This window comes from Scomber scombrus, chromosome 4, assembly GCF_963691925.1.
Source record: "Scomber scombrus chromosome 4, fScoSco1.1, whole genome shotgun sequence".
Lineage (NCBI taxonomy): Eukaryota > Metazoa > Chordata > Actinopteri > Scombriformes > Scombridae > Scomber > Scomber scombrus.
The window spans coordinates 25,242,288-25,270,080 of NC_084973.1; the positions used below are offsets into that span (position 1 = coordinate 25,242,288).

Sequence of the window (27,793 nt, forward strand, 5' to 3'; positions counted from 1 at the left end):
AGTAAAACATGTTTTACTATTTTTTTTAAATTGTAAAAATGTCTGAATGTATTATTATGACCCATCTTTTTTACTTAACTGAATTACTTTAAAACTTGGAAAATTAAAACATTTAAGAATAACAGATATTGTTTAAATAAATCTGTAGATTATGTATCCCTTCAAATCTTCATAAATCACATCTCACAAACCTTTCTGAACATCGCAGAGAAATCTCAGCTTGACAGATTTTGATATCAGTGGTTTGAGAATCACCAGCTGACACAAGGTTAAAGTAAGGGAATAGTTTCTCAGAGAAAGTGTCTCTGAGAGTGTAGATCAGAGTCTTGTCTTCAGGGTCATAGAAGGACACCTCCCCCTGGTCATAGTCCAGCTGGAGTCTGATCCTCTGGAGACTCTTCTTCACTGTGACAGTCTTACCAGAACCATTAGTGTATTTTCCACTGCGATGCAGCAAACACCATATTCCAGAATCCGGTGAGGCAGGACACTCTCCCTTCCTGTCTGCTGACTCTTTAACCAAACCCACATACCAGCCAGGATTGTCTCCCACCTCTACCTCCCAGCTGTGTTTCCCTGAGCTGAAGCCCTCAGAGCCCAGAACAGTGGGATACTTAGTATGTCTCTCTGGATTATCAGGGAGCTGCTGATTTGTGTATCCTTTTCTCACACTGATCAGATCATCCGACAGATAGAGACCAGGATGTGCAGTGTTTGGGTCCAAAATAACAGGACTGAAGTGGACCTTCTCCTTCATCTTCTCCCAGACTCTGAAGGACAGGTTACCCAGGTGTTTGGCCACATCTATCAGCGCTCCTGAGACCAGCTGTGGATCTGACAGTGAGCACTGGGCTCTGGCTCTGGTCTGAGTGGGTTTATAACTGCTGAGGAATGACACGTTGTGTTTCTGCAGGTCTGCTTCAACACCAGAGATACTGTCTGATAGAGAGGAGATCTGCTCCTGAATCCTCTTCATCTCTCTGCTCATAGTCTTCCCCTTCTGCTCCTCTTCCTCCCTCAGAGCTGCCAGTCTGGACTCCTCTTCCTCTTTCAGGAACTGGTGGAGCTTGTTGAAATCTGCTGTGATCTGCTTCTCTGTGGACAACAGCTGCTTCTTGGAGTGTTCAATCATTTCATTGTATGTTTTCTCCACTTCTTCATATTTGTCCCTCTTGTCCTGTAGAGACTTTAAGTCAGATTTCAGCTGGTCCTTCAGGTCACTGACTGCTTGTTCTACAGGAACCACTTCGTGACCTTGGTGGAGAGAAACCTCACAGACAGGACACACAGCTCTCTGTTCATCTTTACAGAAAAATGTAGGCTCTTCTTGATGTTTGCTACACACCACCTCCTCTTTCTTTCCTTCTTTTTCTGTCTTAGATGATCCAGCTTTCTGTCTCCCAGCAAAGGAGTCAGCTAGTTCCTTCAGTGTGAGGTTCACAGGTGGATGATTCTTTGAGGATTTCTTTTTACAAATGGGACAGTTTGTGTTTATAGCTTGTTCCCAGATTTTTTGTAGACAGCTTGAACAGAAGCTGTGGTTACAGGTCAGAGAAACAGGATCTCTGAAAGTCTCTGAACACACATGGCAATTCAGGTAACATTCAACAAGAGCAGCTTTCTCAGCCATTTGATATTATATCCAAATTTTCTTTCAGTTGCAGACTCACCAAGTTAGAGTCCCTTCAACTTTCTCTGTTTAACCCTCCAAACGTTTGTTCTTCAGCGCATATTTCACTCTGTAATGTAATGGCGTCTGTGATATGTTCAGTAATTTAAATCCGCTTTCAGTTTCATTCACCTGTTTTATGGGTGAAGGAATGGATCAAATTACACTGCTATTTGATTGTGTCTCCACCAGGTGTTGCTTTTTCTGTATTACAGATGTTAAAGCATTATTCCATCAAAAGCCTACTGTATGTTTTGACTCTCAAACACAGGAATTCAAAGACTTAAGGTGTTTCATTATTGATTTGACCCACTGCTTCCCAGGTAACAGTCATCTCATCTGTTTATCAGGTTTCTCATATCAGCTAAACAATATAACTCTGCATCATTCATTCCAGTCATGCACTAACCATAGCCTTGAGTACCGGTCTCCCTTTCCCTCGTGTCTTGTTTGTCATATGTTGTAATGGTAGTGTTGAGTAGTTGTAGCTGTAACATTCATAATACATGTATGTGTAACTGAAAGTGAACTTGTTGGTGTTTTCGTGTGCTTGCATCTCAGTGACTTAAACTTAAAAGACCTATACTCTCCCATAATCATCATTCAGTCAGGAACACTCGTCATAGATCAAACTATTTATTATATCCTATACAGAGTGATCCTAAGGTAAAACATTAATTCTAGATAAACCTTTGAGTCATGTTGAGACTCTGAACCAGGAAGGTGGAGTCTGGGCTGGTGCAGGTAAGCTTTGCCAGCAAACCACCTAGTTGTGAGAATGGGTGTGTGATTGGTGAATGACTGATAAGAAATGCTGATTCTGTCAGCGACTGTCAGCTGATGACTTATGTATCCTGCATAAACTATGTGGTGCTTAATTTAAGATTAATTGGACTGTTCACTGTTATTATACATAAACTAGAACAGTTTAGATTGATGGATTAATAATTTCATATTGAAGTAGTGCACAATAATAATGTATAATTCTCCCTTAAAATTACAAACAACAGACAACACAGGAGACAACAAAAGAACACTTGTTGACCATCAGCACAGAGAGTGAGCGGCTCTTCACTCAGCCTGCATGCCACTTTGAGGAACAGCACTCGAGTCTAGATGACAGATTAGAGGCAGTTCAAAGAATGAAGGAGCTCCAGCAGGGGGCGCAGTCACACAAAGTAAAGCACAAACAGGACACAGATGGATGGCAGGTTGATGCTTCTATTGTAGCTGCACAATAAATTGACTTTAGTGTCAAATCTAACAGACAATCCAGTCAGAGACAACAAAAGTTTATCACTGTAGAATAAGAACAAGCTTCCTTTATAATTATTGATCAGGGCTGCATGGTTATGACTAAATTGAGTATTCACCTTATATTAGCATCTTAACTCTTTGCAGCAACAGAGCACACTCTTAATTAAATAAAATGTAGCAACACCACTAACAGATCATTATTCTATATGGATGATCAAAGCTGAGTCATAATTGAAAGTGTTTAATGGTGCAGTCCTTCATATAAACTACAGTGTCTGTCCTCCTCTAGTCTCTTGAGGTCAGTGAGCTCTTTTTGTCAGTTTGAGTTTCATCTGCATGATAATATTAATCCTCTAGTTCACTGATTCTTCAGATTATTGCTCCGTTCTCTCACGTGTTTCTCTAGCTTTTGTGTGCTTTTTCCAAATCTCAAAGTGCTACAAGGTCGAAGCATCAATATAAAAGACACATTAAAACATAAAACATCATAAAATAAGAACATAAAGGCAGCAACTAGCAAGGTTAATTAAAAGCCAAAGGTTCTGCTAAAAAGAAAATGTTTTAAGTCCTTTTTTAAAACTCTCAGTAATCTGTGGTACCCTTTGCTGGTCAGGAAGAGTATTACATAGACGAAGAGCAGCAGAACAGAAGGCCTGATCACCCATGGTGCTGAGCTTAGTCCAGAGAGGGGGAGGAAGCAATTGGAGTTTGTGGAGCGGAGGGTTCGTGTTAAAGTTAGTGGGGTGAGTAGTTCTCTCAGGTAGAGGGGTGGGCGGTGGGGGCATTGCCATAGATGCACTGGAGTCATTTTACCACTATTTAATAGCGAGTATACTATTTCATGTGCAATCATAATACACTAATGTGCAATAACTGCAAAAGTGCTTTTGATTATTTAATATTATATTTTTATAGCTATATACCAATGTTACCCACAGTTTCTTTTCGTGTGTGCGTGTGAATGAATCCTTCTTTTAAGAGAGACAGCAAATTTCGTCGTATGTTAACATGCAATGACTATAAAGGCATCTTATCTATTTTCTATTCTATTTTAAGGAGGGAGACCTTGTATTCAATCCTGGCGGAGACGGGGAGCCAATGAAGTTAATTGAAAATCAGGATCCTTGTAGCACTGTTCTGAACATGTTATAGTCTCTGAAGACTCCTGTTAGGGATCCCAATGAGAAGTGTATTGCAATAATCCAGTCTGGAGGAGACAAAGGCGTGGACCAGCTTTTCAGCATCAGATGAGGTGAGTGTGTGACAGAGTTTGGCAATATTTCTGTGATGGGTGAAAGGAGATCTTGCAAAGGTTGTTGATATGGGCTTCAAAGGTGAGTTGACGGTCAAATCTTACACCATGGTTGGTGACTGATGAGGAGAGGGGAGTGTCATGACCAAAATAAATTAATGCTGGTTAAGGTGGATCCAACCTCTCTATGATTTTCAATGGGGTATAAGATGCACCCCACTTTTAAATGAAAAAAAATTGTATGAAAGGTGCGTCTTATTGACTGTTTTTTATGGCTATTTCTGAAACTGTTGATTGCGAGGGTATTTATTAATGTGATACTTGTTTAAGTAGAAACGGGTTATGGTGATATGACAGTGTTGGTTGTTTAAGTGCATTTGAACTGCATAACTTTGGTCATAAATTCAGTGAAATAATGAAGGATAAAACTAATTAATTGCATTGTTGGTTTAGCTGTGGTAGTAATTCATGTGTGGAAGGCTGGTTTGAAACATTGTGTAATTTTAAAACATTGTATTATTGAATGAATATTATTGGAAAAATTTTACATGAATGTTAAAATGGCAGTAAACATTAAAAGTTATTAAAATTAATAAATCACTTGATAGCATAGAAACATTATGACAGCGGTCAGTAGGTAACTTTACTTATGGCGCTTTTCCATCTCACGGCTCATGACTCACACAACTCTTCTGACCAATCAGCGGCCAGCAGTGTGTCGACGTCACATTTTAGTACCGGCTTGGCTCGCTTGGAACCTCACCAGAGCAGGTACTAAAAAAGTACCAGGTACCAGGTAAATATCACCTCTTTAGACAGCAAGATGCAGTCTGACACCACTCCTTCAGTTCCCGTCTTTATATACACGTAAAACAGGTCACTGAACTGCTGCATGAGAATTTAACAGGTGTCTTTGATAAGGAATGCAAAGATAACACCAAAGCAAACAACAAGTTAGAATGATGTTCATTCAAAATCATTGGTAGTGAAAGTTTGTAGTGTAAAGAGATGACAAGAGTCCTGTCAGTCTTTAATTTTCCTAAGTATGTATGTGTTTGTTTCCCAGACTCAAAGAGACTCATAGTCTCTACACCAATTCAGATTAATACATTTTCCATCAGTCATTAATAAATGTTTGTTTTAACATTCACAATCAGTATTTTATAGAATATGATGAATACAACACGTTTGAATGCTGATTTTTTTAACTTCAGTAATGGATCATCAAAATAAGAGAGTTATATGTGGACTCTTAAACACTAGATCTCTCTCCTCTAAAGGTGTTTTAATCAATGATATAATATCAGATCATCATATTGACTTATTCTGTCTTACTGAAACTTGGCTGCGCCAGGATGAATATGTCAGTCTAAATGAATCTACTCCTCCCAGTCATATTAATACTCACATTCCTCGAGACACTGGCCAAGGAGGTGGAGTTGCAGCCATTTTTAACTCAGACTTAACAATCAACCCTAGACCTAAACTTAATTATAAATCATTTGAAAGTCTTGTTCTCAGCCTTTCTCACCCAGCCTGGAAACTTTACAGCCAGTTTTATTTGTTGTAATATACCGTCCTCCTGGCCCGTACGCCCAATTTTTAACTGACTTCTCAGAGATTTTATCAAATTTAGTCCTCAGTACTGATAAAATAATTATAGTAGGTGACTTTAACATCCATGTGGATGTTGAGAATGATAGCTTTAACACTGCATTTATTGCATTATTAGGTTCAATTGGCTTTTCTCAAAACGTGAATGAACCCACTCACTGTTATAACCACACCCTCGACCTTGTTCTGACATACAGTATGGTATTGAAGTTGAACATTTAATAGTTTTCCCTCATAATCCTTCTTTATCAGACCATTACTTAATAACATTTGAATTTCTATTACTGGGCTATACACCATTGGACAGACATGTTCTTACTAGATGTCTGTCTGATGGTGCTGTCACTAAATTTAAAGAAATAATTCCATCAATGTTGAGCTCAATGCCATGTATCAATACAACAGAGATGACTTATTCTGATTTTAGTTCCCCCCAGATTGACTGTATTGTTGATAGCGCTGCAGACTTACTGAGAACAACTCTGTACTCCATCGCTCCTTTAAAAAAGAAGGTAATTAAACAACAGAAAACAGCTCCTTGGTACAATTCCCAAACTCAACAATTAAAACAAATTTTACGAAAACTAGAAAGAATATGGCGTTTCACTAAATCAGAAGAATCTCACCTAACCTGGCAAGACAGTCTTAAAACATATAAGAAGGCCCTCCGTAACACCAGAGCTGCCTACTATTCATCACTAATAGAGGAGAATAAAAATAGTCCAAGGTTTCTTTTCAGTACTTTGGCTAAACTGACAAAGAGTCATAACACTACTGATCCATGTATTCCTTTAACTATCAGTAGTGATGACTTCATGAGTTTCTTTAATGATAAAATCTCAACTATTAGGGACACAATTAATCACCTCCTGCCCTCAATACGTACTGATTCATCCTCTAACATAGGAAACTTAGAAACTGCTGTTGAACCTGATATTTATCTAGACTGTTTCTCTCCAGTCGACCTTATAGAACTAACCTCAATGATCACTTCCTCCAAACCATCAACCTGTCTCTTAGACCCGATTCCAACTAGGCTGCTTAAGGAAGTCTTTCCCTCTGTTAGCACTTCATTATTAGACATGATCAATCTGTCTTTAGTGACAGGATATGTACCACAGTCCTTTAAAGTAGCTGTCATTAAACCACTTCTTAAGAAGCCTACTCTTGATTCAGAGGTTTTAGCCAACTATAGGCCCATATCTAACCTCCCCTTTCTCTCTAAGATCCTCGAGAAAGCAGTTGCTAATCAGCTGTGTAACTTTCTAAATAATAACAGCCTATTTGAGGATTTTCAGTCTGGATTTAGAGCTCATCATAGTACAGAAACTGCACTGGTAAAAGTTACAAATGACCTCTTAACTTCATCAGATAACGGACTTCTCTCTGTCCTCGTCCTGTTAGATCTTAGTGCTGCCTTCGATACTATTGATCATCAAATCCTGTTAAAGAGACTTGAACATTTAATTGGTATTAAAGGAACAGCATTAAACTGGTTTAAATCCTATCTGTCAGATAGATTTCAGTTTGTAAATGTTAATGATAAATCCTCTATGCAAACAAAAGTTAGACATGGTGTTCCTCAGGGTTCAGTGCTTGGACCAATACTATTCTCCTTATATATGCTTCCTTTAGGAAACATTATTCGGAAACACTCAATACATTTTCATTGTTATGCAGATGACACTCAATTATATCTATCAATAAAGCCTAATGAAATCAACCAGTTAACTAAACTACAAACATGTATTAAGGACATAAAGGCCTGGATGAGCTGTAACTTCCTGCTGTTAAACTCAGAAAAAACTGAAGTTATTGTGCTTGGCCCTAAACACCTCAGAAACACATTATCCAATGATATAACTACTCTGGATGGCATTACTTTGGCCTCCGGTACTACTGTAAGGAACCTAGGAGTTATATGTGACCAGGATCTGTCCTTTAATTCCCATATAAAACAAATTTCAAGGTCTGACTATTTTCATCTGCGTAACATTTCAAAAATCAGACACATTCTGTCTCAAAATGATGCTGAAAAACTAATCCATGCATTTGTTACTTAGAGGCTGGATTATTGTAATTCATTATTATCTGGCTAACCTAACAAGTCTCTAAAGACTCTCCAACTGGTCCAGAATGCAGCTGCACGTGTTCTGACAAAAACTAGAAAGAGAGATCACATTACTCCTATTTTAGCTTCACTGCATTGGCTTCCCGTAAAATCAAGAATAGAATTTAAAATCCTTCTCCTTACTTTTAAAGCTCTTAATGGTCAGGCTCCATCATACCTTAAAGAGCTTATAGTACCTTATGTACCTACCAGAACACTGCGCTCCCAGAACGCAGGCCTACTTGTGGTACCTAGTATCTCTAAAAGTAGAATGGGAGGCAGAGCCTTCAGTTATCAGGCTACTCTCCTGTGGAACCATCTCCCAGATTCGGTCCGGAGGGCAGACACCCTCTCTACTTTTAAGAGCAGGCTTAAAACTTTCCTTTTTGATAAAGCTTATAGTTAGCCAGCTCCTAGTTTATGCTGCTATAGGCTTAGACTGCCGGGGGACTCCTACCTCCATGATGCACTGAGCCCCTCTCTCCTCTTCTCTCTCTCTCTCTATCCATCCCTCTATATCCATTAACATTCATGTACTATTAATGCATTCAATAACTTACACTTCTTCCCCGGAGTTGTCTGTGCTTTCTCGTCTCACATGCAATCTGGGCCTGTAGACGTCCGGATGACAGATTCCAGTCCCGGACCTTCTAGTTTCAATGTTTATTTTCTACGTGCTTCTCTCTCTCTCCTATTCTTGCTCTCTCTCCCCCCTACCCCAACCGGTCGAGGCAGATGGCCGCCCACTTTGAGCCTGGTTCTGCCTGAGGTTTCTTCCTGTTAAAAGGGAGTTTTTTCTTGAGATTGTCGCTAAGTGCTTGCTCATGTGGGAATGTTGGGTCTCTTTAAAATTAAAACCTGAAGAGTTCGGTTTACAACTTTGTTGTGATTTGGCGCTATACAAATAATCAATTGATTGATTGATTGATTGAGAATAGAATAGAATAGAATAGAAAATCTTTATTGTCATTGTACAAAGCACAACGAAATTGAGATGCTGTCTTTAAAGTGCAGAAACAAAAATAAATAAATAATTTCCATTATTTAATGCAGTTTAGTGCATTTATGGCTTTAGCGTAAAAGCTGTTTTGAAATCTATTTGTGTGTACTCTCAATGTCCTGTATCGTTTGCCTGAGGGCAGCAGCTCAAAGAGCGAGTGTCCTGGGTAAGATGAGTCCCTGAGAATATGGCGAGCTTTCCTGAAACAGCGGGAACTGTACAGATCTTTCATGGAGGGGAGAGGGCAGCCGATAATATTCTGGGCTGTGGTGATGACCCTCTGGAGCGCTATCCTCTCTGCAGCTGTGCAGCTGGAGAACCACACACACATGCAGTAGGTCAAAATGCTCTCAATGGAGCAACAATAAAAGGACACAAGCAGTTACTGTGAGAGTCGGTTATTCCTGAGTACTCTCAGGAAGTACAATCTCTGCTGTGCCTTCTTAATGATAGCAGTGGTGTTGATGCTCCAGGTCAGGTCATCGTCCATGTGAACTCCCAGTGACACAGTGACAGTGACGCTAACATTGTAGTCTGAGCTCCACATAATTCTTTTGCCATTATGATAGAGATTAGCACCCATCCAAGCTGAAGTATGGTTGTCCCATAGGGTGAATCTGAAGTAGCAGACTCCTCTGACTGGGGCTGCGAAGATACCTGAACCAGTAAGAGGAGAAAACCATTGAGGGAACTGTCTCTGTCTAATGGGCAGCTCAATCAATCAATCAAACTTTATTTGTATAGCACTTTTCATACACGGTAGCCCATAAAGTTGGAATAATTTTGTTTTCAGACACATTACTCTTTTTATTTTCTATTTATACACATCAGTAATCACCTTTGACCAGGTGCAATGAGATTGATCAATACAATTTTATATACACTTTATCTATCAAGGATAAACCACATTTTCACAATCATTTCATAACTCTCAAGAATCTGCAATGAAGAAACATGCGATGAAGAAACATCAGTTAAGATAAAAATGTAAGACAATTAAAAAGGTAATAAATGATTAATTAAAATTATATAAAAGGAAAGAATAAAATAAAGTCACTATAGAATAAAGTGGGTAAAACTGGAAATGTTAGGAGTAAAAGGGTAAAAGTAATGAAGTAAAACAGACATAAAAAGATGGGTTATGAAAAAGAAAACAATAAAATAGAATACACAGAATAGTCTAAGTAGTAAAACGGGCTAAAATAGGTAATAAAAGGCAGATTAATGAATAAATAAAATTCAATTGAAAGCCAAATTAAAAAGGTATAGGTCTTAAGTTTACTTTTAAAAATATCTACAATCTCTGGTGCTCTCAGGTCTGCAGGAAGGCTGCTCCAGAGACGAGGACCATAGTAATAAAAAGGTGTCTCTTCGTGGGTTATGGTCTAGACTTTGGGAATAATTAAAAGGCCGCTACCAGAAGACCTGAGAGTTCTAGAGGGTTCATACGATAAAAACAAATCTGACAAACAGGAAGGACTAAGACCATTAAGAGCTTCATAAACCAATAAAAGGCCTTTTTAACTGTATCTTAGATATTAAATTATGAATGGCTGAGAATATTTAACAGCTCAGAAAAGACAAAAATGAAATTTTAGTCCTTGGTATTGAAGCCCAGAGAGAGAAACTCAATGAGAAACTGCAGGCACCGTCAACCCGCGAAAAACTATCGCAAAGTCTAAGTTTTGAACCTCTCATTAGAAATGTCACCAAGGCAGATGTCAACTGTTCCTCTCTCATGCCTGTAATGCTCTGCTTTCTGGTCTCCCAAAGTTACAGTTAATTCAGAACACGTGTGCTGACAATGCACACATTACACCGATTTTAAATTCTCTGCACTGGCTACCTGTTTGCTTCAGAATTGATTTTATAATAGAGACAAAACCCTCTATCTTCATAAGTTTTAAAGAGGTTCAATCAAGCTGTAAAGCACTCTGAATTGCATTTAATTGAAAGGTGCTATATAAAGAAGATTTGACTGATTGATAGCTGTGATGCTAATTTTTCCATGACTCCCATTCATTTATGCTAACAGTATTCTTCAATTTGACCTTTTCTCTCATTTTCCATGTGTTTTCCAGGACACGTGGGAACCCTGAAATAACCGGCTCGATTGCTGCGAAGTGCTCCACTATGTTCACCAGCTAGTTGCCAACTGTGTGCTTAGCAGGTGTCTTTACATAACATTTTCTCATCGCTAGTTAGTTGCCAACTGTGTGCTTAGCAGGTGGCGTTTCATAACTTTTTCTTGGAAAATATTTGTCTGCTGTGGTTGAAAACACCATGAGAGTGAACCAAAACAGTAAAGCTAAACAATAAGCTGAAAGCTCTTTAATCCGACACAGAGCTCTTTGCGGGTTGCAAGTTCAATACAGTGACACCTTTGACATTACTCATTGTCATGTAACACATTGTTATAATAAAATATATGAACCATTATTCTTAATTGCAAATGAAAATATGGGATTTAAAAAAACCTAACCTACCTGAATAGCTGTGTGTTGAGATTGCCCACCACTCCTGTCCTCTGGAGGTAATGATTCCAGCTTAATAGAGGGCGAACGTTATTGGAGAGTAATTGTGTTGAATTATGGTGTATTGTATTATTATTTAACAATTTTAAAGTTGTATTGGCTGGCAATTAATCACCATACACACTCACAAGTTTATCCAACTATGCCACTTGGTTGAGTAGTAGTGCACGCTGATGTAAAACTACTGAATTACTCCACTCGTTAAATTAAATTAATTAAATTAATTAAAGATAGTACAATGTTGAGGTGGATGTCAGCGGCAACAGCTCTATAACTCTAGTGGAAACACTGCATTATATTAGTTGTTTCTCTCACAGTCCTTCTTGTCAACTGTCCCAACATCTTCCAATTGTTTAAAGGATAATATTCTGTATTTTTCTTATTGTAAACAAATCTTGTGTACAGAGCCAAACCAACAATGAATTGATCTACTAACTACTGCTACTAAGTATCGTGTGTTTTAAACGTCAAGTTGCTCTCCAAAAACGATTAAAAACACATCAGTGAGCCACACATGTTCCTTTGCCACAGATATTATGGTTTAAGTATGTTGTTTAGACATGTGGGACATCTTATAGCCTTTTCTTTAATACCATGGATTAAACAGCCTTTCTTTAATTACAGACTGAGAGAAATGAATAGTGCATCACACAGAGTACCACTTAGTACTTTATTATTTAATTACCTTGTGGGTACCATCTCCTTTATAGTTAGGATTTGTTAGTGCCAGGAGAAAGCATAAAGCTTTGCACAATTTAATCAATGAATCAGCCTCATTACCATAAGCTCTTGTTTCAGTCAGTGACCTGTCTACTACTCATTCAGAAGAATGTAAATTACATTTATTATATAGCTGTATTATATCATATTATCATTTTAAAGGATTTTTAAGGAGTTCCTCCTTATTTGACTCTAAGGCCTAGGATATTGTAGAGTTTTGTAGAAATATGTGACTTGTGACATTAAGCTTTACAAATAAAATTGACTTGACTTGAAATCATGACCGACATGTCAGCGTGCCGAACAGGTATTACAAAACCAGATTATCCTTTGTTTTGTATAAATTAATAATAAATGTAACGTCTGTGAATCAAATTCATTTAACAGCACAGATCTTTCAGACAACTCATTTACCTAACATAAGCTTGTCAGAACTGTTTTCTCTTCTTTGTCAACTATACACATAAAACAGGAGAAAACAGTAAATGTTACTGTTGTTTTTACCCACTTGTTCTCGTTTCCATTAAGTTATCCCTCACGTCAATTTACTTCACAGCACATTCTCCTCTCACTCAAAACACTTATCCTCCACTGTGATCGTAACATACCAAATAATTACAGCTGATACATTGTACAGTTGTCAATCGATTAGACTGAGTAGAATTTGGACCTGGTCTGAATCAGGTACCAGATTGGGTCTAGTTTCCTCAGAACCAAGTGGACCTTTGGTTTGATTATGTCAATGGGATATACGCTGCTTCTCTTCGAGGTTTGTGTCAAATTCATATTCTGGTAACAGGCCACAGCACGAATATCTACCCACTTACAAAAACAATTTAACCTGACAAATGAAAGCATTATGTAATGTGTACTAGTGCCCGGTCAATATTATCGGCCAATATGAGCCTTTCACAGATATACCCGTATCAGCATATGTTTTCTGATATGAGCCAATACATAACAGAACAGAACAGAACATATGATGCAGAAAATGATGCTTTGGGTGATTTAGACATTGCGTCATTACGCAGTTTGTCCAGCAGAGTGCGCTTCAACTTCATTGTTCACAATGCTATCAGCGTGAGGGGCGGAGTTAGCATCAGAGCTAAAGGTAGTACAGACTGGAGTCAAGCGGTGAGAACAAGCGTGTGAAATACATGCTGAGAAGTTCATTAACAATAACCCCATAATTTTAACTAATATAACATTAACTGTTAATTATACAGTATAACCTGTGCATGTATTTGTGTGTGTGTGTTACCTTTGGTTTGTTGGAGCCAAAGAACCCTGAGGATGAGGGTGTGTCCCATCTCTATCAGAGGGGCAGTAAAGAAGATGAGCAACTTTCCAGGAGAACTCCAGGAGGCTTTAAAAAAAAAGGAAAGTCTTCATCAAATGTTCTAACTCGGACTACAGTAAAATTACAAAAAAATTACAACAGACAGATTACAAAAATACTCAATGTTGGTATCTCTTTATATCAACGGGCACCAAAGAGATTAAATAAGGAAGACAGCATTTGTTACTTTCTGAGCCTATATAATGTAAGAAATAAGAAAATGTAAAAAATAATAAAATAATATTCTGGTAGTGAGTTTATGAAACATCTCTTTTACATGTGGGCAAAAACTGACTACTGACAAAGTAGTCCAATAACACTACGAAAGGTGTTTACTTCAAGTGTCAGTTTAATTGAACTGTATCATATATGCTGAACAAGTTCTCACCTTTGCTGGAGCAAACACCAACCCTTTCCTTCAACTGCCAAATCACTGTTTTTGCCTTTGATTATTTTAAAATTCAAAATGAGAAAAACGAATGATCAAATTACTCTTAAACCACAGCACATATTAAACTTGTGATACCTTATTTTAATACTTCACAAAATTCTGATGTTTCAAGAGGTATGACCTTTAAACCACTGGACTTGTTTGCTTCCAGCTGCTGGGCTCAGCTTCTGAATTATACTATAATCTAAAAGCAAAAATTGAGCTCACCAGAACACAGCATGAAAGTACACGAGTTTCTAACATGTTATACCACATGTTATGAATTTAAATGAGGGCATGTGAGGTCACAAGATCACAAAATTACATGAGAACCCATCTCATCAGGCTTCAAATTGCACAATCAGCATCGCAAGTATTAGTAATAATGACAAGTAATAATAGTAGTAAAAAAGTGAGCACTGGGCTCTGGCTCTGGTCTGAACGGGATTATAACTGCTGAGGAATGACACGTTGTGTTTCTGCAGGTCTTCTTCAACAGCAGAGATACTGTCTGACAGAGAGGAGATCTGCTCCTAAATCCTCTTCATCTCTCTGCTCATAGTCTTCCCCTTCTGCTCCTCTTCCTCCCTCAGAGCTGCCAGTCTGGACTCCTCTTCCTCTTTCAGGAACTGGTGGAGCTTGTTGAACTCTGCTCTGATCTGCTTCTCTGTGTACAACAGCTGCTTCTCGGAGTGTTCAATCATTTCATTGTATGTTTTCTCCACTTGTTCATATTTGTTCCTCTTGTCCTGTAGAGACTTTAAGTCAGATTTCAGCTGGTCCTCAGGTCACTGACTGCTTGTTCTACAGGAACCACCTTGTGACCGTGGTGGAGAGAAAACTCATAGACAGGATACACAGCTTTCTGTTCATCCTCACAGAACAATTTCGGCTCTTCTTGATGTTTGCTGCACACCACGATTAAACTATCCTTTTTGTCAGGTGACCAAGCTTTATGTATCCCAGCAAAGGAGTCAGCTCTTTCAATGCAAAGTTCACAGGTGGATAAAAGCCAAAAAATATACATAGGATTGAATAAACCTGAATTATTAAAAAAAGAAAAAAAAATAATTTATAATAAACAAAATATGTAAAAATATATAAAAAAAAGTAAAATATATACTAAGCTGCTTCAAGTTTAGATTTTAAATATTAAATAGAAGAGAATATAATGAAATGTATAACATAATGACCATATATCATTGTCATCCACCTGCATTCACTCATCAACAAGAACTGGGTGACAACCACTGACAATCTTTAATCTTTTAGATCTTTAAATTGAAAACAGATCTTTTTTTTAAACACGTGTTTGTCATGGCACGAAGGCCAGTAGCACGCTCAGACTGACCAGCTGGCCATGACAAATGCATGTTTATCATGGCCCGTAGCCGTGGTCCATCCAAGCCTGCCACTGGATTTCGTGCTCACGTTCAAATATGCATTTACATATTTCCTCACATAAGTGGTAAACATGCTGCCTGAAATAGACCAGGCGCCGGCCAGCACGGCACGGCATGGCACACACACACACACACACACACACACACACACACACACACACACACACACACACACACACACACACACACACACACACACACACACACACACACACACACACACACACACACAGACACTGATAAACATACACACACTGATAAACATATAACAGAATATAGATATCAAAATACATACACGTATATCAAAGTGATTAAAAACAAGTCATTAGAATGTGACATTAATGATGACAAGACTGCTTACTTAAAATCCATTTTTTAACTTGACAAGAGAAAATGTGAAAGTCTGTGGAAGTTTTCAGATTGGCTGGGAGTTTATTCCATTCTGTATTAGCTTTGAAGGGAAAGGCAGATTGTTTAGAGACACTGCAATCTCCCTTTGAAGCAGACCTTTGAAAGACATTAACTTTATTTTACTCAGTTGGACAGCTGATACATTATATAAGTTGTATATAAACTTTTAATACTTTGGCACTAAAGGAGGACAGTATATGGTCAGAGCATGTCCTCCTAGAAAAACAGCACTAATATAAAGAATGCGTAATGAGAACTGAATGTACCAATCTCAATAAAAGAACCGAAATTAATGGCCATAAAAAAAGGGGATTTCTCTGTGCCAACTGCCCTCCTCCATTCTCTCTCCACACCCACATCAGATAAAATAAAATGGAGTGACCTCTACTTCTTTTGCTTCACTTCCTTTCATCAGCTGCCGTCTGTCTGGTGTGGAACATCCAAGCCTGTAAGTACTGTGCAACTATTTATTGATTGATGGATTGTGCAAGACTCTGTGCAAGAGTAGTTTGATGTAAATGTGCTATAGTTTACTGTTAAATCTCTGTTGTTGAAATGCTTGTTGATGGGTATAAATGAATGGAAGAAGGAAAAAATATAAGGAACACAAAAAAAATGAATTGCAGCTACTGATTGCACCAAGAATCGTGCATCACTTGCAACCGCAATCTGCCCCAAACTGCGACTGATTTTGGTCTAAGTTAAATCAAAAAGTGATGGCCTGGATTTAGGCACTGCTGCCATGATTAAGGGGAATCTGGGTGTCACTCCCCTTACAAATGCTTCAGTCACCATCAACTCCCTGAATACACTAACAGTGTCTCTCTGACTGCAAGTGCTTTTGCAATGAGGCCACAGGGTCGGATGTCAAATTTTTTCTTTCATTTGAATCCCTCAAAAACCTATTTTATTGATTATTATTATTATTAGTATTATTATTATTATTATTATTATTATTATTATTATTATTATTATTATTATGTCTAAACGATGTAGTCTGTTTAATATGTTGTGTGCACTTGTGAGAACGATCCCCATGGTGAGGTTGGTAGTCTCTATGTCATTTTAATGGGGAAAAATAATCTTAAAAATGAATTTAAAAAGTTTAATTTCATTTTAAATGTTCATGTATGTGACAAAAACCCTGAAAAGAAAATATGACAAGCATCCCATACTAGGATTTTAGGTTTAGTGGATTCGACCTTTGTTTTTATTTATTTATTTTACTTTTTACATGTTCTTTATATGTGCCACCTTTCCTGAGACGGTGCCCAGCCTGCACAATCCTTTTGTGAACTCATGCTGAATTTCTTTGTGTTTCAGAATCATGAGCAGGAACTACTTGTCCAAAAATGATGAGCTCCGCAGAGGAGACTACCTGATGTCCAACAACGGACAGTGGAAAGCTGTCTTCCAGGTCAAAATTTTGGACACTCTAGACACACGCCTTTACTGATATTGTGTAAAAAATAAATGCAGACTTAACCAATTACTAACATTCACTGTTTTTTGCTTGCAGGACGATGGCAACTTTGTCATCCATGGCTGGAAGCCAGTATGGGCCTCTGACACTGATGGACTGGATGCAACCCGCCTGTGCATGCAGGCTGACTGCAACCTGGTCATGTACAACAAGGCTAACCAACCCAGGTGGCAAACAAGCTCTGCCAAACCTGAAGGTAACATGTGCCATCTTTACCTGACAGATGACGGCAAACTGGTGCTGGACAGGAAGTCTGATCAGATCTGGACCTCTGCTAACTCCAAAGGCATGAAGTAAACTGAAAAATGAGTTATCAGTAAACTTCCTGCTAATGTAATCTGGGCTCAAATAAAATTCTTTTTGCCTACAATTTATGAATGTGTCTTCCTTCTCTTCTTAAATATGGCTCTTCTTCTCAGCTCCTAGTGAATGCTTCCATACTGAGGAAAAGCACTATGTGATGTTAGACACAATTTTCACTGAACTATGCACAAACTTTTTTAACATAAAACTATTCCTTCATGTTCATAAACAAAGTATATCTTATCATTCATATGTAATGTTACAGCTGCAGTTGCTGTAACATACAGAGATACACAAACACTCAAAACTTAATGGTGTCTCCTATAATTGTTATGTGGAGCAGACTGGTATTGGATCTCTAGTTATCGGGAAGAAGTGTCACATTGACATACAGTAGTCAGTAACGTATTACATGTTTGTTTAACCGTAATGCAACATGTGTGAATCGCGTTACATTCCTTGTCATTCTCACTTCCCCTTCTATATAACAATGACTTCTTAGATTCAGAGTCATTGTGTGTATCAGATGTACCTTGATATAACCTTTTTTTCTCCTTTCATAACAACACACACATTTTTCTTACACAAGATAACTGTCCGATTGGCAAAATATCTGAAATGGTGATAGGGGATCTTGCAGAGGTTGTTGATATGGGCTTCAAAGGTGAGTTGAGGTTCACATCTTACACCATGGTTGGTGACTGATGAGGAGAGGGGAGTGTCATGACCAAAGAAATTAATGCTGGTTAAGGTGGATCCAACCTCTCTCTGCTTTTTACTGGTGTATAAGATGCACCCCACTTTTAAATGAAAAAAATTAGGTGCGTAATATTTACAGATTTTTACGGTATTTTCTGAAACGGTTGATTGCGAGGGTATTTATGGTAAATGGTAAATGGCCTGTACTTATATAGCGCCTTTCTAGTCTTTTCGACCACTCAAAGCGCTTTACAATACATTTCATTCACCATTTATTAGTGTGATAATTGTTTGAGTAGAAACGGGTTATAGTGATGTTACAGGGTTGGTTAAATGCATTTAAAGCGCCTCACTTTGGTCATAAATTCAGTGAAATAATGAAGGATAAAACAAATGAATTGCACTGTGAGCTGCTCAAACAGCTGGTTTTAATTATACTAGTCAGGAAAGCTATTTAGAAAACACAAGTCATGAGTTAACAATCAAAACTAAGAGAGCCTTAACCAGGATCTCTCCTGTAATGGAAGCATTTCCCGATGTACTCATCATCTTGAGGATCCAGACTTCAGCCTTCTTACCACAGAACATCTAACTCCATTTTCCGGAGCTATCTCTCCCCTCCTGTCAACTGACTCTTTAGCCAAGCCCACTGACCAGCTGGGATGGTCTCCCACCTCCACCTCCCAGCTGTGTTTCCCTGAGCTGAAGCCCTCAGAGCCCAGAACATTGGCATTCTTAATGTGTCTTTCTGGATTATCGGGGAGCTGCTGATATGTGTCTCCTTTTCTCACACTGATCAGATCATCAGACAGATAGAGACGGTTGTCTGCAGTGTTTGGGTCCAGAATAACAGGACTGAAGTGGACCTTCTCCATCATCTTCTCCCAGACCCTGAAAGACAGGTTGCCCAGGTGTTTGGCCACATCTATCAGCGCTACTGAGACCAGCTGTGGATCTGACAGTGAGCTCTGGGCTCTGGCTCTGGTCTGAGTGGGTTTATAACTGCTGAGGAATGACACGTTGTGTTTCTGCAGGTCTTCTTCAACAGCAGAGATACTGTCTGACAAGAGAGGAGATCTGCTCCTGAGTCTTCTTCATCTCTTTGCTCATAGTCTTCCCCTTCTGCTTCCCTGCCTCCCTCAGAGCTGCCAGTCTGGAGTGTTGAATCATTTCATTGTATATTTTCTCCACTTGTTCATATTTGTTCCTCTTGTCCTGTAGAGACTTTAAGTCAGATTTCAGCTGGTCCTTCAGGTCTCTGACTGCTTGTTCTACAGGAACACTCACAGACAGGATACACAGCTTTCTGTTCATCCTAACAGAACAATTTCGGCTCTTCTTGATGTTTGCTGCACACCACCGTTAAACTATCCTTTTTGTCGGGTGATCCAGCTTTTTGTATCTCAGCAAAGAAGTCAGCTAGGTCCTTCAGTGCAAAGTTCACAGGTGGATAAAAGTCAAAAATATACGTACAATTGAATAAACCTGAATAATATAAAAAAGAAAAAAAAATAATTTATAATAAACAAAATATGTAAAATACATACTAAGCTGCTTCAGGTTTAGATTTTAAATAGAAGAGAATTGGATAGATGTATAATAATAATAAGATAATGATCATATATCGTTGTCATCTACCTGCATTCACTCATCAACAAGAACTGGGTGACAACCACTGACAATCTTTCATCTTTAAGATCTTTAAATTCAAAACAGATCTCTTATTTTGTCGTATTTGTCATGGCACGAAGGCCAGTAGCATGCTCAGACGGACCAGCTGGCCATGACAAATGCATGTTTTTCATGGCCCGTAGCTATGGTCCATCCAAGCCTGCCACTGGATATCGTGCTTACGTTCAAATAGCATTTACATATTTCCTCACATAAGTGGTAAACATGCCGCCTGAAATAAACCAGGCGCCAGCCAGCACATTCCATTAAAATCAGTTGAAGTTTCTCCACTGACCACAGGAGCCGTCTCATTTGCCATTTCACTGCTCTGTTCTGTTAACATTAGTCTCTGAATGACAGTGACGAAAGTTCCCTGAAAGACATGGGACTAATAAAGGATTATCTTATCTCAATGATCTTTCTTTGTATATTTAAGCGAATTCTCTGGAAGTCAGCTAAAAGTTCACTTGAGGCCCCTTGTGTTCTTTATTGTATTAATTGTGGGTATGGACAGCTATCAGCTATCATAGACATGCCAAGAATAGGGATAAACATATAACAGAATATAGATATCAAAATACATATAATACACGTATATCAAAGTGATTAAAAACAAGTCATTAGAATGTGACATTAATGATGACAAGACTTCTTACTTAAAATCCATTTTTTAACTTTACGAGAGAAAATGTGAAATTCTGTTGAAGTTTTCAGATGGGAGTTTATTCCATTCTGTATTAGCTTTGAAGGAAAAGGCAGATCGTTTAGAGATACTGCAATCTCCCTTTGAAGCAGACCTTTGAAAGACATTAACTTAATTTTACTCAGTTGGACAGCCAACGCATTATTTAAGTTGCATATAAACTTTTAATACTTTGGCACTAAAGGAGGACAGTATATGGTCTGAGCATGTCCTACTAGAAAAACAGCACTAATTTAAAGAATGCATAATGAGAACTGAATGTACCAATCTCAATAAAAGAACCGAAATGAATGGCCATAAAAAAAGGGGATTTCTCTGTGCCAACTGCCCTCCTCCATTCTCTCTCCACACCCACATCAGATAAAATAAAATGGAGTGACCTCTACTTCTTTTGCTTCACTTCCTTTCATCAGCTGCCGTCTGTCTGGTGTGGAACATCCAAGCCTGTAAGTACTGTGCAACTATTTATTGATTGATGGATTGTGCAAGACTCTGTGCAAGAGTAGTTTGATGTAAATGTGCTATAGTTTACTGTTAAATCTCTGTTGTTGAAATGCTTGTTGATGGGTATAAACTATAGGAAGAAGGAAAAAATATAAGGAACACACAAAAAAAGAATTGCAGCCACTGATGAATTGTGCATCACTCGCAACCGCTATCTGCCCCATCTCAAGATCTCAAGATGAAAGATATTGTAAAGTACTGCATCTGATTGCAATTATGCATATTGCAAATTATAAGTGTTGCAAACAGTCAGATGATGCCAAATGTTAAATGACATTGTTTGACCTGGCAATCTGTATCTGTGACTTATTTTAGTCTGAGTCTAAGTTGAACCAAAATTTCATCAGGACAAAACTGAGGTCATTGTTTTTGGCAATAAGGAGAAGAGGATTGCTGTCAGTAAACATCTCGAGTCACTCTCTCTAAAAACTAGCGACCAAGTCCGAAACCTTGGCGTCCTGATAGACTCAGATCTGACCTTCAGCAGTCATATCAAATCAATCACCAAAACAGCCTTCTATCAGCTTAAGAACATATCCAGAGTGATGGGTTTTATGTCTCAAACAGAGCAGGAGAAGTTGATTCATGCTTTTATCTCCAGTAGACTCGACTACTGTAACGGTCTTCTGACTGGACTCCCACAAAAAAGCATTAAACAGCTGCAGCTCATTCAGAATGCTGCAGCTCGAATTTTAACCAGAACAAAGAGATCAGAGCACATTACTCCAGTTCTAAAGTCTTTACACTGGCTCCCAGTCAGCTATAGAATAGATTTTAAAGTGGTGCTACTGGTCTACAAATCACTGAATGGTTTAGGTCCAGAATACATGAATGACATGTTAGTAGAATATAAACCCAGTAGAGCTCTGAGATCTACTGACTCAGGTCAGATAGTAGAGCCCAGAGTTCAGACTAAACATGGTGAAGCAGCTTTTAGCTGTTATGCTGCACACAACTGGAACAAACTACCAGCAGAACTGAAATCAGCCCCAACTGTGAATATTTTTCAATCCAGGTTAAAAACTCTTCTCTTCTCCTGTGTTTATGATTGAGCTTTTTCAAAGCACTTTCAATGTTAATCTTTCATTTGCACTGTATGTCCTTTTAATGATTTTAAAGGAAATCATTATTTTATGCTGCAACCATATATTTAATGCTCTATTCTAGTATTTTATTTATTTATTTCAATTTTTCTGTACTTTGTTTTTATTATTAGTGTGTGTGTGTGTGTGTGTGTGTGTGTGTGTGTGTGTGTGTGTGTGTGTGGGGGGGGGGGTTGTATTGTATGTTTTAATGCTTCCATGTGTTTACTATTATTGGGTTATATTTTTTAATTGTATGTTTTTGTGTTTTTTTCATTTCCAATTCTTACTGTTAAATGTTTGTTTTATGTAAAGCAAATTGAGTTGCCATTGTGTATGAAATGCACTATATAAATAAAACTGCCTTGCCTTGCCTTGCCTTGCCTAAGTTAAATCAAAAAGTGATGGCCTGGCTTTAGGCACTGCTGCCATGATTACTCCAAAGTCTGGGTGTGGACCTGCAGGTGTGACCAGCAACTCCCTGTCACTCTGACTGCAAGTGGCTCGTGTGGCTTGGACTGCTTTTGCAATGAGGCCACAGGGTTGGTTGTCAAATCTTTTCTTTCATTTGAATCCCTCAAAAAACTATTTTTATTGATTTTATTATTATTATTATGTTCAAAGGATGTAGTCTGTTAAATATGTTCCTGGCTCTGTTCCTCTTCACCCTCTACACTGCAGACCCACCTGTCACCTGCAGAAGTTCTCTGACGAAATGCGACCCAGTACTATACAGAGAACTGACTCAGAACTTTGTAGTCTGGAGCCTGAGGAACCACCTCCAGATCAATGCAGGGAAGACCAAAGAGCTGCTGGTGGATTTCCACAGGCGGAGACACTCCCCCCCGACACCGGTGAACATCCAGGGAACGGACATTGAGATGGTTACATCTTATAAGTACCTGGGTGTTCACTTGAATAATAAACTGGATTGGACGAAGAAGGGCCAGAGCAGACTCTACCTGCTCAGGAGACTGAGGTCCTTTGGAGTGCAGGGGGCGCTCATGAAGACCTTCTTTGTCACTGTGGTGGCATCAGCCATCTTTTATGGGGTGGTCAGCTGGAGCAGCAGCATCACAGCGGCGGACAGGAGGAGACTGGACAAACTCATTAAGAAGGCCAGCTCTGTCCTGGAATGGCCCCTCGACCAGGTGGAGTCGGTGGGAGAGAGGAGAAAGCTGCTGTCTTCTCTGATTAACAACGACTCCCACCCCATGAAAGACACCCTGACTGCACTGGAAAGCTCCTTCAGTGACAGACTCCTTCATCTTAAGTGCATGAAGGAACGATATTGCAGGTCCTTCGGACAATACTAATAGTTTTAATTGAATGCAATATATATTTATTTCACTTTAATCTGTGCAATAAGAATATCACCTCTGGTATATTACTACTCAATACCAATATTACTTTTGTAAATAATGTAAATAATATCACGATTATTTTTATTATATATTTTTACTATTATTGTTCTTATTGTTTTTATACTTATTAATTATTGTTCTTTATTCTTTTTCTTATTGCTGCTCTTATAGTCTATGTTGCTGTCCACTTGCTGCTGTAATAATGCAAATGTCCCCATTGTGGGACTAATAAAGGAATATATTTTACCTTTTTTTTGTTGTTTGTTGTTTTTTTTTTTTTTTTTTTTTAAACTTTTTACATGTTCTTTATATGTGCTACATTTCCTGAGACGGTGCCCCAGCCTGGACCCCCCTATTAAAACATTTCTAGATCGGCCCCTGGCTGCACAATCCTTTTGTGAACTCATGCAATAATTTCTTTGTGTTTCAGAATCATGAGCAGGAACTACTTGTCCAAAAATGATGAGCTCCGCAGAGGAGACTACATGATGTCCAACAACGGACAGTGGAAAGCTATCTTCCAGGTCAAAATTTCTGGACACTCAAGACACTTATCAAGAAACAAGATGATATGTATTTACTGATATTGTGTAAAAATAAATGCAGAATTAATCAATTACTAACATTCATTGTTTTTTGCTTGCAGGACGATGGCAACTTTGTCATTTATGGCTGGAAGCCAGTATTGGCCTCTGACACTGGAGGACTTGATGCAATCCGCCTGTGCATGCAGGCTGACTGCAACCTGGTCATGTATGACAAGGCTAACCAAGCCAGGTGGCACACAAACTCTGCCAAACCTGAATGTAACATGTGCCGTCTTTACCTGACAGATGACGGCCAACTGGCGCTGGACAAGAAGTCTGATCAGATCTGGACCTCTGCTAACTCCAAAGGCATGAAGTAAATTGAAGAATGAGTTATCAGTAAACCTCCTGCTAATGTAATCTGGGCTCAAATAAAAATCTTTTTTTCCTACAATTTATGAATGTGTCTTCCTTCTCTTCTTAAATATGGCTCTTCCCCTCAGCCCCTAGTGAATGCTTATTTTAAAATGAAAAAACTTTTAAATGAATTTTTTTTTTTTTATGGTATTTTCTGAAACAGCTGATTGTGAGGGTATTATGTGATACTTGTTTGAGTAGAAACGGGTTATGGTGATGTTACAGTGTTGGTTTGTGCACTTAAAGTGCCTCACTTTGGTCATAAATTTGGTGAAATAATGAAAGATAAACAAATTAATTGCATTGTGGGTTTAGCTGTGGTAGTCATTCATATGTGGAAGGCTGGTTTGAAACACTGTCTAATTTTAAAACATTGCATTATTTTAACAATAAATTGAATTAATATGATTGTAAAAAATGTTACATTAATGTTAAAATGGCAATCCACATTAAAAGTTACTAAAATTCATACATCACTTGATGTGAAACTTAAAAATGATGACAGCAGTAAGCGGGTAACTTTATTTTCAAATAATGTTTAAATTAAGGGAGATAAGACACTTTGATGAGGTTTCACAATATTTCCAAAGGTGTATATTTTCCTGTTTACATTTACTTCATATTTTATTTATTTGCAATAGCATACACAATATGTACAGTATTTGTAATATTTTTCTTTTTCTATGTTTTCTTTGTTTTACAGGTTTTTCACCCAATGCCTTACAACTGTTATACTAAACTTCTGCACCTGCAAATAAAAAAAAAAGGAAAAGCTGTTTGATTATTGAGTGAAATCTAGTTGAAAGCTCTGAGTAAATGGATCTATCTCTTTGTTGAGAAGCTGCACAGATTCTTAAGAAATATCTTGACAATCTTGCTTTTGCTTTTTGACATTTTAGCTGCTGCTTTCTTTTCTCTTGGATCTATGAGATTTGTAGAAGTCTGAGTCTGAATATGTGAGCTTGTCAAACACAGCCAGTTACAAAAATATTAAAACAGTTTATTTAGAAAATGTAAGTCATGAGTTAACAATCAAAACTAAACCAGGAGCTCTCCTCTAATGAGAGCATTTCCAGATTCACTCATCATCTTCAAGATCAAGACATTCAGCCTCATCACCACAGAGCATCTAACTCCATTCTCTGCAAGAAACCACCTCAGGGAGCAATCAAGCAATTTCTACAAAATCTCTAACTATTTAAATTTTAATTAAACCCTGGTGCTTTCATAATTTCTAACGTCCATTGTCAATTCAAAAAAACTAAGCTGTTGTCCTAATTTGAGTCGCTGCTTCTCAGGTAATAGATGCTCATCTGTTTATCAGGTTTCTCATATCAACTACACAATAGATAACTCTTCATCATTCGTTCCAGACATACACTTACCATAACCTTGAGTACCAGTCTCCCTCTTGTGTCTTGTTTGTAATATGTTGTAATAGTAGTGTTCAGTAATTGTAGATTTAGTATTCATAATAAATGTGTGTGTGTAAATAAAAGTGAACTTGTTGGTGTTTTCTTGTGCTTGCATCTCAGTGACTTAACCTGAAAATGCCTATACTCTCCCATAATTATAATTAAGATTAATAATGATCATAATTAAAATTAAACCCTCTTGTGTGTCCAATAAGGACTGTTTTGTGTTATTATACATTAATATGAGTTAGGTTGAAGGTCTTACACAATCATAATTTAGAATTCTCCCTTAAAACTATATATATATAAAAAAGTTTGAGTTCAAATTCCTCCATATTATTTCCTATAATATACTGTATATTGTCTTTTTGTGCACAGCTGACAGAACAAAAGAGTACTTGTTGACCATCAGCACAGAGAGTGAGCGGCTCTTCACTCAGCCTGCATGTCACTTTGAGGAACAGCACAGGAGTCTAGATGACAGATTAGAGGCAGTTCAAAGAGTGCAGGAGCTCCAGCAGGGGGCGCAGTCACACAAAGTAAAGCACAAACAGGACACAGCTGGATGGTAGGTTGATGTTTCTAATGTAGCTGCACAATACATTGACTTTAGTGTTAAATCTAAAAGACAATCCAGTCAGAGACAACAGCAGTTTATCACTGTAGAATAAGAAATAAGCTTCCTTTACAATTATTGATCACGGCTGAATAATTATGACTAAATTGATTATTCATTTTATATCAGCATCTTAACTTTTTGCAGCCACAGAGCACATTCTTAATTAAATGATATGTATCAACACCACTTATAGATCATTATTCTATATGAATGATCAAAGCTTAGTCCTAATTGAAAGTGATTTATGGTGTAGCCCTTCATATAAACTACAGTGTCTGTCCTCCTCTAGTCTCTTGAGGTCAGTGAGCTCTGCTGCCTTCCTGTCAGCTGTTTAGTCAGATGAAGCTTTACTGAGATAAACTGGAGCCTCTGAGTTCACTCTGAACCTCTGCTGTCTTCTTCCTCTAGCCACTGACTAAGTCGCACTGACAACACTGAGTCGGCTTCTCTTCGTAGGTTGTCCTTCACTCTTTTTTTCCGGTCCCTCTGTTTCCAACCTTCTTCAATCATTTCTCTGCAGTTGGCTCTTTCTAGCTTCCCTTTGTCTCTTTTTCTCTTTTTTTTGTCAGTTTGGGTTTCTTCTGATTCTTCAGATTATTGCTCTGTTTTCTTAAGTGCTACACGTGTTTCTGTAACTTCAAGAAAATGTGTTAAGGTGTTATCAATAAAATGATGATTTAAATAGAAACGTGAATGTCTTTCTGTGTTTACATACACATAAAACTGTAGCACAGCTTTGATTTTAATTTTTTATTGACAGAAGTAACCCAGGAAATCATTTAACTTTTGATTTGATCAGAAAATGTGTTCACCACATAGAAAACGTACAACTTTTTGAATGAAACTTAAATCAAAGACAGTTAACCAGTGTAAATCCTGGTGTTCATCAAGCACAAACTCACATGTGCTGATGTGTTTTACATCTGACATGTGAAGCAAAGATTTCAACATAAACACACAGGAACAAACAGCAGCTCCAAATTTGTAAATGTTCAAGAATTAAGAAATACATGCTGAAACAGAAAAGGGTTAGGGTTAAGGTTAGATGATAAGAAAATAACTACAGTACCAACACATTTTAAAATCCACAGTTCAATGTGAGTGTCAGGGTTTTGCAGTCAGTCTTATTTAATGCATATCATTAGGAATGAAGATTGATCTTTTTTCATTTTATTGGTGGATATTTAGTCAATAGAGAAAAATATCAGCAGGTTACTTATCTTTACTTTAGGAACTTGGATATTTAAAACATCAAAAGTACATTTCA

At 38.0% G+C, this 27,793-nt stretch overlaps 3 protein-coding genes across 3 annotated transcripts; 2 read left to right on the forward strand and 1 right to left on the reverse strand.

The window, feature by feature from the left end:
• Nucleotides 1–169: 169 nt before the first annotated feature.
• LOC133979397 (zinc-binding protein A33-like) lies at nt 170–9,449 on the reverse strand. Its single transcript, XM_062417910.1, has 3 exons — nt 9,289–9,449; nt 9,012–9,102; nt 170–1,423 (listed from the first exon to the last, which is right to left on the reverse strand). The coding sequence occupies exons 1-3, from the start codon at nt 9,447–9,449 to the stop codon at nt 170–172; spliced, it is 1,506 nt and encodes a 501-aa protein (XP_062273894.1).
• Nucleotides 9,450–17,066: 7,617 nt separating this feature from the next.
• On the forward strand, nt 17,067–17,519 carry LOC133978707 (B-type lectin plumieribetin-like). Its single transcript, XM_062416999.1, has 2 exons — nt 17,067–17,156; nt 17,259–17,519. Exons 1-2 carry the CDS (start codon nt 17,067–17,069, stop codon nt 17,517–17,519), a joined length of 351 nt encoding a protein of 116 aa, XP_062272983.1.
• Nucleotides 17,520–23,982: 6,463 nt separating this feature from the next.
• On the forward strand, nt 23,983–24,455 carry LOC133978705 (B-type lectin plumieribetin-like). The gene is made up of 2 exons (XM_062416997.1): nt 23,983–24,072; nt 24,195–24,455. Exons 1-2 carry the CDS (start codon nt 23,983–23,985, stop codon nt 24,453–24,455), a joined length of 351 nt encoding a protein of 116 aa, XP_062272981.1.
• The last annotated feature ends 3,338 nt before the right edge of the window (nt 24,456–27,793 follow it).